General features: G+C 46.5%; 1 protein-coding gene across 1 annotated transcript in view; it reads left to right on the forward strand.

The window, feature by feature from the left end:
- Positions 1-9,279: 9,279 nt before the first annotated feature.
- RBM20 (RNA binding motif protein 20) overlaps positions 9,280-9,755 on the forward strand; it is a 177,798-nt gene continuing 177,322 nt past the window's right edge. The window contains 1 exon segment of the mRNA XM_023753341.1: positions 9,280-9,415. Within this exon segment, the coding sequence (XP_023609109.1) occupies positions 9,280-9,415 (136 nt within the window).

Here is a 9,755-nt window from a genome sequence, read left to right on the forward strand (position 1 = left end):
TATGCTAATTAGACTAGACAGCCGAATGACCTTCCGGATGTCCTTCTGGACGATCTTCCGGACGAATACAAGGGCCGAGGCAAGTCACTGCGGCTGTGAGGGCCAAGCCCCTTGCACGAATTTCATGTATCAGGCCTCTAGTAATAATATTATAAAGGATCTATAATTAAAACTGAATTTAAATGAATAGAGGCTATGAGAATAAAATAGCCCAGAAATAGACCTGAGTGGATATGGAAATTTAGCATATGATAAAGATAATATCTGAAATCACTGAGGAAAAGCTGGTTCTTTTAATAAGTGGTGTTGGGGCAACTGGATGGCCATTTGGAGAAAGATAAATTTGGACCCATGCCTCACACTGTACACCAGAATAAACTCCAAATGGATCAGAGGTCTATGTGTAAAAATAAAATCATACGGATACTAGAAAAAAAACAGATAATTTAAAAAATAATCTCAGTGTGGAGGAACTTTACTGACTAAAAGTCTATATGCAACAAAAGAGAAGATTAATGAATTGCTCTAATAGCATGGCAAAAAATATAGCAAACATCATTAAAAAAAAATAATGTACTAGATGGAAATATTTGCCACCTATATCAGAGAAAAAGCTCTAACTTCCCTAGTATATAAAGAAGGCTAGCACATGAAGAGAGAATATAGTTTTATCCTCTGTGCTTTAGACCGTGTGAGATTTCTTTTTTCTTTCTTTTACTTTTTAGGAAACTTTTTATTAAAGTACTAGAGGCCTGGTTCATGAATTCGTGCACTGGTGGCGTCTGGCCGGCCCACCCCGATCAGGGCCCATTGGGCCAGGCCAGCTAGGGGGAGGGGCCGAGGGCAGTTGGTGGGCCAGCCCCGCCTCCTGATCGAATTCCTGGTGAACTCCCAGTGGAACTCCCTGTCAAGGGGAAAATTTGCATATTAGCCTTTTATTATATAGGATAAAATATAAGCAGGAAGAGACACAAATCTTATATGTATAGCTTGTTACATTTCTACAAAGTGAATAAATACATGCAACCAGCACCCAGCTCAAGAAACAGAACAATCCAACAGCTCAGAAGCCTCCCTAGGGCTAAGATTTAAGACTCAGCTTGAGGATCTATTTTTGATAGAACTTGTATGCATATAAGCATAACCAATAGACATAGATAGTAGGAGGGGTGAGGGCCTGGTCTGGGGAGTGGGGGCAGGCTAGGAGAGGTCATTGGGGGAACAAGGGGATATATGTAATACTTTCAACAACAAAGAATTAGCAACAACAACAACAAAAAACCCAGCTTGAGGATCACCTCATAGATGCTTGTTTTCTGTTTATTTATTTAATTATTTTCAACAAACATTTCTGAATACCTCCTCTGTGTCAGACACCCAAAGGCATACTGCATTCCACATTATTGTGTTTTTCATGCACCTGCCATACCAGAGGCTGTTTGTGTGCTAACATCCTTTTGGTTAAGAATAAACATTGTCAGGGTTTTACTGTCCTGCATCCACTCATTCTTGGCACCCTTAGATTTTCCACGAGGGGAATCACAGACTGTCCAATTTTCAATGTGCATGCTTCAGGTGGAGTTAATGCCACATCTGGCACCAGGGGTGAGGATCTGACTCTGGCTCAGCCAATGAGATTATCACATTTTACGGCCATAGATTGGTTCATGAATAGGTACATGGCCCAGTCAGAGCCAGAAGAATGGAATAAGGCTTTTGTTAGCACCATTGGGAGAGGCATGCTCACTTTTCTATTAGACTTGAGCCTGGGAGGATGTAAATGAGGAAATGCTAAGCGCCACTTTTACCATTTCTGAAGGGTCACCCCAGCTTCAGAATTTCCGTGGGGTTGGCTGAGGTCTCCATTGAGCCTTTATCATAGCCCAACTTCTCTTTCTGCTCAGTTCTGCTTCCTTCCCTTCTCCTCCCCACGTGTTGATCCTGGGAGCAGCTTCTAATAAACACTATCTCTGTTTCAGAGTCTGCTTCACAGGGAACCTAACTGGTAGGCATGGTGCTAAGCACTTACATTAATTATTCATTCCACAGCTGAAATCTGCAGACCTACTATGTGCCATACTTGTAGCATTGCAACTCTCACAACCTAGGAACATCATTTAACAGGTGAGGAAACAGAGGCACACAGCATTTAGGTTACTATTCAGTGTCATACAGCTGTTAAGCAAAAGAGTCAGGATTCACACTCAGGTCTGTCTGATTCTTATGATACTGCTATAAACCAACCAATGGCAGAACTAAAAACCATGCCAGATTTCCAAATCTTCATAGTGGGCATTCATGTGCTGGGTCAAATAAATAAATATACGCTCTACTATAGCCAGATCTCAGAGTTTGATGATGAAAGGGCTACTAAGAAAGGCATGTCTAGCCTCTGCAGCCCTGGTGTTCCTGATACAGTCAGGAGAACAGGCATGACACATGAAAAATTAAATTACAAGACAACAAAAAGAGATCACATTATCAAATTTAAAAAACACATTGTGAGCCCTGGCTGGGTGGCTCAGTTGGTCAGAGCATTGTCCTGATATGCCATGATTGTGGCTTCAATCCCTGGTCACGGCACATACAACAGTGAACCAATGAATGCATAATTAAGTGGAACAACAAATCGATGTTTCTCTCTCTCTCTCTCTCTCTCTCTCTCTCTCTCTCTCTCTCTCTCTCTCTCTCTCTGAAATAAATTTAAAAACAAATGTGATTTACTGCCGAGGACATGATTAGCCACCAGGTGGGTTGCACTGACCAGCAGTGAGCTCCTGGGATGGAAGTGGGCTCAGGCAGGCAGGGCCTGGAGAAAGAGGGACACTCACCAGGGGGCGATACGAGGAGACACAGAGAGGTGAATGCAGGAGGTGTTTTTCCAGGGAAAGAATTGACCAGCCTGACCAGGGGTTTTAGTGTGAAAGGAGGTGCTCCTGGAGACTGGACCAGGGGGAGGCTGAGCAGGTTTATGGGTGTCAGAGTCCTTCCCCCTTAGACCCTCCTTTCACTCTGGGGCTTTTATATGCAGAAGGTGACCGACACCCTGACCCAGAGCACCCCTCCCTCGTTCAAGAGGAGACTGTGTATTTTGATCACTGATTCTCCAGTGGGAAGTCCAGAAGTTGTAATATTAAACATAATATTAAAAATAGCTAATGACAGCTTGCTGAGCTCCGACCATATGCCAGGGGACACTGGCCTGAGTGGCTTACAAAAAGAAAAGAAAAGAAAAAAGAAAAAAACCCCCCAGCTTTATTGAGGTATAACTGACATAAAAGTGTAATATATTTAAAGTGTACACGGTGGCGATTTGATGTCACATACATTGTGAAAAGACCCCTCCCAGCTCATTAACACATTTGTGTGTGTGTGTGTGTGTGTGTGATGAAGGGACCAAAAGTTTTGCTTTTGGAATATTGACTTAAGCTGTTTATTAAGAAACAAAATACTCCTAAAGAACCTTTGATTCTCCCTCCTTTCCTGCCCAAGAGATTCAGACGGAAAAACCTGTGTCAGGAAGTCAATCTGAGGATGTTGTCTTAGCCTAATCTGAATTAATATGGCAAGTAGAGGGCTTCAGGTAGGGGCCTGTGAGCTAGACTCCTCCTGTGCCCTATTGTAGAAGGTGGGAGGAAATGTATTCATGTTTTTTACCCCACAGTGAAAACATTTAAGTTCTACTCTCTTAGCAAATTTCACTTATACAATGCAGTATTCTGAACTAGAATCACCATGTTTTACATTAGATCCCCAGTTCTATGTATCTTACAGCTGAAAGTTTGTACCCTTTTACCAACCCCCTAAGTGCTTTACATCTAATCCTCACAATAACCTTATGATGTGGCCGCTACTATTCCCATTTTTCAGATGGGAACACTGAGGCTCAGAGAGGTAAAGTAACGTGCCTGCAGCCACGCAGCTGACAGGTCATGGGGCTGGGTTTCTCGTGCAGCTATTCTGACTCCAGTTGTTATGCTGAAAGGGGACTCCTGCATGGGGTGGCCCTCGATGACCAAAGATGCTGCATCAGGGAGTGGAAGCCCTCTATCAGCCCCAGGTCCAGGCCAGCTGCATGGGTGCCCCCTCAGTGAGGTCAGCACATCACAGGCTCTGACTGTGACTGGCGTCACGCTGGCATGCGCACGCCTCCGGTGTTGCCTTCCATAATGGTCACCTGATCCCCAAGCTGGTGGGCAAAGAGCCTGAGATGTTTATTCCCTGACAACCAACTGGCCTGACAGACAGATAGACAGCCCCGGTGATAAAAGAAGACGGAGGAGGTGGCTGGGGGGAGGGCTAGATAAAGGAATCCTCTGCCTCTGAGAAGTGCTATTTCACTTGGCTGGGGCTCGGAGTCACACTATCGGCCTCTGAATGACGGTGACATTCCCCAGGGATTAGGCATGCGGTGTAGACGCTGGGTCTCCACGGGGGTGCCGAGCCCCTTGGAACTTAAATCATGCCATTAGCCACTAGCTAATGTTTCTCCCACATTCATTTCATATCTCCACGACTTCCCATTCTCCCCTCCAGAAAAGTTCCGCTGCACCTTGTTGTATAAACCCCCCTGTCTTACCCCGCTGCTTTGCTGTCTCTTAGCAATAGCAAAGGAGATAAAGCCATTCTCTGGATCCTTCAAAGCACAGCTCAAAACTCTTCTTTTCCATGAAGCCGCAGCAGGAAACCCTGCCCTCCCCTGCTCTGAGCCCCTGGGATTCTGAACTCAACCCACAGCTGTTGGTTTGTCACCAGGCACAGAACTCGTGGCGGAAGGACAGCACACAGGCCACCTGGGCTTGGGGCAGTGATGCTTTGAGGGCAGGCAAAGATGCTGATGTCACTCCTGGTTTGGGATAACCACTTTTCTCTTCAGGGCTATTGGAAACACCTAGTGATCCAGGACCCAGATTCTCTGGCTCCCAGTCCACTGCTACTCTGATTCTAATGCAATCCCTGTGCGGCTCCCGAGAGGACAGAGGGCCTGGCTGATAAGTCCACAACCCGGGAGACGGAGGCTTCGCCTGTCCCTGCAGCCAATGAGGGACGAGTTGTTAGGCAGAAAAGAACCTCATGGGTCATGTCCTCAGTTTTCCTCAGCTAAAGTTCCCTGACTGTCTCCTTCAAATTCAAATGTGCATCCAGTTCCATGAGTAACCACATTATTTTTAAACAGCATCCTGTGGCCACTCTCTCTCCTGGGTTTTCAGGGAGGCAATCCTTTGTGAAGCCGATACAGGCCCTTATTTTATGATGGTTTTAAAACAGCTACAGGGGTTCCAGGGAGTGCATGTAAAATCCTGTGCAGTAGTCAAAGGAACCAGGAGTTAGCAGGGACGCTTCTGGTCTCCAGAGCCCCATGGCATCGAGGAGCACCATGCCCAGTAGTTTGAAACCTCCATCCACCATAATTGTAATCAGGACTGGGGTAACATCTGCAACTCCTCCACTCAGTCGTTGAACTCCGGCCAAGTGGCTGAACTTCTTGGAGCCCTAGTTTTCTGACCTGTAAAATGGGCATAAAATAATCACCTAAAAGAGGTGGCTGTGAGGGTGAAATAAGGAATGTTATGTACGCAAATAATATAAAAAGTCATAAAAGGGCCCGGCTGGCATGGTTCAGTGGTTGAGTGTCATCTATGAACCAGAAGGTCACGGTTCGATTCCTGGGTCAGGGCACATACCTGGTTGTAGGTTCAATCCCCAGTGTGGGGTGAGCAGGAGGCAGCTGATCAGTGATTCTCTCTCATCGTTGATATTTCTCTCTCTCTCTCCCTCTCCCTTCCTCTCTGAAATAAATAAAAAAATTTTTTAAAAAAGGTCATAAAACTAAAAGGTTCTTGCTCCATCCTAATTTCCAGAGGTAATTCATGTTAATAATGAATTACTTGTATAATGTTCCAGAAATGTTTTATGCTGTTTGATTTCATCGTACTGCAATCCTGTTGACAAACTTGCATTTCTCCTTAAGACTACATCCTGGAAGTCTATCTCTAGTAGTGTGTGTAGAAATACCTCCTTCTTTGTAAGAGCTACATTGCATTCCCTGGGTGTTGGGGCCCTTTTTTATGTAATCAGTTGTTTCTAGTTTTTGCTGCCAATTAACCCACAGGATACATTCAGAAGGGTGACTGCTGAGTCAGTTTCATTTGTTGCCATTTTATAGACAGTGCCGACTCACTTCCCAGGAGGTTGCAGCACCCGACAGGTTCGCTCACAGTGCATGAGAGTGTCTGTGTCCCAGTTTCGCCAGCTCTGGGTATTATCAAACTTTATAATTTACTGTTTAAAAGAATAACAGTAATAACATACATATGTGCAAAACCAGTGCATAGTAAGTATGTTCAATGGCAGAGATAAGTGCTCACAACTACCCTGCAAGGTGGGCTAGTTTCCCTTCGAACAGGGCAGGGGATTGCAGGGAGTGAGGCCAGGGTCTAAACCTGGGCTCCAGTTCATTATCCCCATGACTTTGGACAGGTTCCAGGCTTCTCTGTCTGCAAAATGGTGATATTAAATGAAATAAGGCATGAGAAAATGCCTAAAACCAGTGCCTAGGATCCAGTTAACATTTATTAATATTACCAAACTGACCAGGGTGCCAGAGCCCCTGAGAGTTAGAGGTTTGAGAGTGACTCTAGTAGTGACAGAATCCTGGGTCCAGTTCCCCACTCCTTCCCAGCACCTCTGGCCAGGCTGCTGAATTCCTTTCGAATTTTCTTGTTTGTAAGATATCAATTTCGATCCTTCCTATAAATGTACTGATCTGGATAGAAATGAGCTGCAGACTTGAGTGACAATGAAGATGACATTTTACAGCCACTGGGAGATACAGGTGGCCAGCGCCCCAGCAAAAGAAGGCAGATGGGATCAGTTCCATGTCTGTCGCTAAGGCAGTGGCTGGATCTGGTTGAGGTCTTGCTTCTGTCCCTTAAAAGCCAGGTGACCCGGGGCAAGTTCTAACAGCTCTCTGAGCCTCAGTTTCCTCGATTCTAGCATATGGATAACAGTAGCCACCTCACGGGGTTATTGTGAGCGTGAAGTGAGTCATCATCTATGCAGGCACTCAGAAGCTGACTTCTATTAAATGTTCAATTACATTCATAGGCTGCAAAGCCTCACTGCCTAACCGTCGTTCACTGGTAGGTCAGAAGGGACGGATACTTCTGCAGAGTGGGACAAAGAGAGATGTCACCAGCCCTCACCTGCTAGTCACGCTCCCTATTTGTCAAGTCGGATGACTCACACAGCATTTCTCTCACTTCCATAACTGTGAAGGCACCTGGGGTGATGGGGGTGGTGAGGCCCCGGGGCCGGACAAAAGCAAGACAGTTTCTTAAATGGTTGCAACTCCAGCTAGGGATCTTTTCATACTTCCTGGAAAGAAGTGAGGAAACATAAGTTAAAAACATCTCTTATTGGAACTGTTTAATACACTCAATGTTTGACTTGCAAAAAGGCAGTGCTTGTTCAATATTTCCATTTGGGGGGATGTGAGGTAGGGAGGGAACTAGCTGATGTTTTTGCTACACTGTTTCCCTCTCCCTTTGCATCTGCTTCAATTCAAATGTGAGTTATGACATAACATAAATTGCAAAGATTAAGCTATAATCATGGAAATGGGATTTCTGAAAAACACCTTGTGAGTTATTCATTTTTCCACTTTTTTTACTTTGAAAATTTTAAATTTATAGCAAGGATACAAGAAAAGCCCAGTGAATACCTAGATTTACCCACTGTTATTATTTTGTCACATATGCTAATACCTTGTTTTTGAGATCTAGAGAGCCACACTCATATAATATGAGCTCTTTTTGTTTGTTTGTTTATCTTTTTGCCAGTAAAAATGTCATGGGAATGGATTTAATTGTATCAACATTGTGACCTCCAGGCACTCAGCTTCCTGAAGTTTGAGATCTGTTGTTCTATTTGGCTACAAGGTTGGAATATAAGGAATCATGTTTGCACTGATTGTCAGATTGAATACCTCCTGCACCAAATATGCAAGATACATTATCTCTAATCCCAACAGTAACTGTGTAAACCAGGGTCTCATCCCTCTCAGTTTACCTATCCAGTAACTGGTACTCACAGAGGTTGTCACTCCACAGGTAAAAACTGTCTTCCTGAATACAAAGCCCTTTCACGAAGATTCTGGGAGATTCTCAGAAGGAGATTTTAATGCAAGCTGACAGAAGGTTTTAGTTTTAGTATCTGGGAGAATTGCAATGGTAATTTCAGGTAATTTCCATCAACCAAGAGGATTCTGGTGGTGGAAGGTGGGCTTTTATGGAAACTACAGCCAGGAATTTAGTGGCAGCCTCTTCCTAGCGGCGTGTGATGGGGAAATCACCCTGATGCCTCCCCATTTGTAAAATGGGGACAACCATCAATATCTCTTCACCTGGGTTTTTGGTGAGGTGCAATTTTGCGAATTGTGACAACATGAATACAAGGAATTGATGCATCATTTTATCTGTGGCAGGGAGGGAGGGAGGAAGGGAAGGAGAGAGGGAGGGAAGGAGGGAGGGAGGGAGAGAGAGAGAGAGAGAGAGAGAGAGAGAGAGAGAGAGAGAGAGAGAGAGAGGAATCTAGGTAGGATAACACAAATCAAGGGAGGCTTAGTTTCCTGACGCTGTCGGGGAAGTTGCCAGGAACTCAGTCTAGAAAGAGAAGAAAGCATCTTTAAGGGAATTCAATTAGTTACCAGGTCCTAGAGAACCCATTTCCAGAACTTTCCTCTACGTGGCTCTGGGAGGAGGACGGGTGGGTTTGAGACCCTCAGCAAACTTCTTTCCAGGCCGGGGGGCATCCTGGCGTGGGCTCCAGCTCCTAAGCACGCAAGGGACACATTTCCTTGCTTCCCCAGGCTGCAGGTGTCAGAATTTAGAAAGCCCTTTAGCCCGAAGGATCCTGAAGGATTTCCTGGGTGACTTCCGTGATCTTAGATGCTTCTTCAGCACCAGGTGCTCCTCAGCCCCCCATCCGCGCGCCAGGACATTAAGCTGCCCCTTGCCTGGGTGTCTCAGGGCAGGATGCCCTTGTCCACGGCTGTGAACCGGGGTGTACAGGTGAACCGGCGCGCACAGGCTCCCGGGCAACCAACAGAGCTTCAGAGGCGGGGATGGCGGAGGCGCGGAGTCTGAGTACTCTCTCTTTTTCATTCTTCACATTTCCCCTGAGATTTCGCCAAGAAGTAACAAGAATACAAAGCATGCTTGCTTTTGTCTTTGCGCTCGCGGGATTGCGGCGGGCCTTTTAGAGAAGAGAGGAGAAAAGATGACGACCCACCACAGCGGCCCCACCGGCGGCTTCTGGGGACCCCTGAAGCCAGCAGCTGGAGCTGACAGTCTGGAGAGCCGTCGGGCCTGGTCGTCTAAGACCTGGGGTCCAAGTCCCATCGACCTGGGGGAGGGTCCGGGCTTTGCACTCCCAGGGTCGGGGCCCCTCAACCGGGGCGGCGCTGGCCGGGCGCCAGACGCCGGAAGGTGCCAAGCCGCGAGCACTTCGCGCCGGTGATGTGCGCGGACGCCCGGGCGCGCTCCGTCCCCGGCGCTTGGCAGGAGCGCGAGGCGCGGGACTCCGTCTCCGTCTCCCGTCTCCGGGCAGCCCGGCGGCCGGCTCCTGGAAGAGCCCAGGAACTCGAGGAAATCGGCCGGGGGGCAGGAAAGTGGCTAGAACGAACTTTCATGTATTCTGTATCTGCTAGGTCTTCATCATCCTTACTTGACGTTGCTATCGCGAGTCTGGGGGTG

The sequence above is a fragment of the Myotis lucifugus genome, unplaced genomic scaffold, assembly GCF_000147115.1.
Source record: "Myotis lucifugus unplaced genomic scaffold, Myoluc2.0 scaffold_44, whole genome shotgun sequence".
Lineage (NCBI taxonomy): Eukaryota > Metazoa > Chordata > Mammalia > Chiroptera > Vespertilionidae > Myotis > Myotis lucifugus.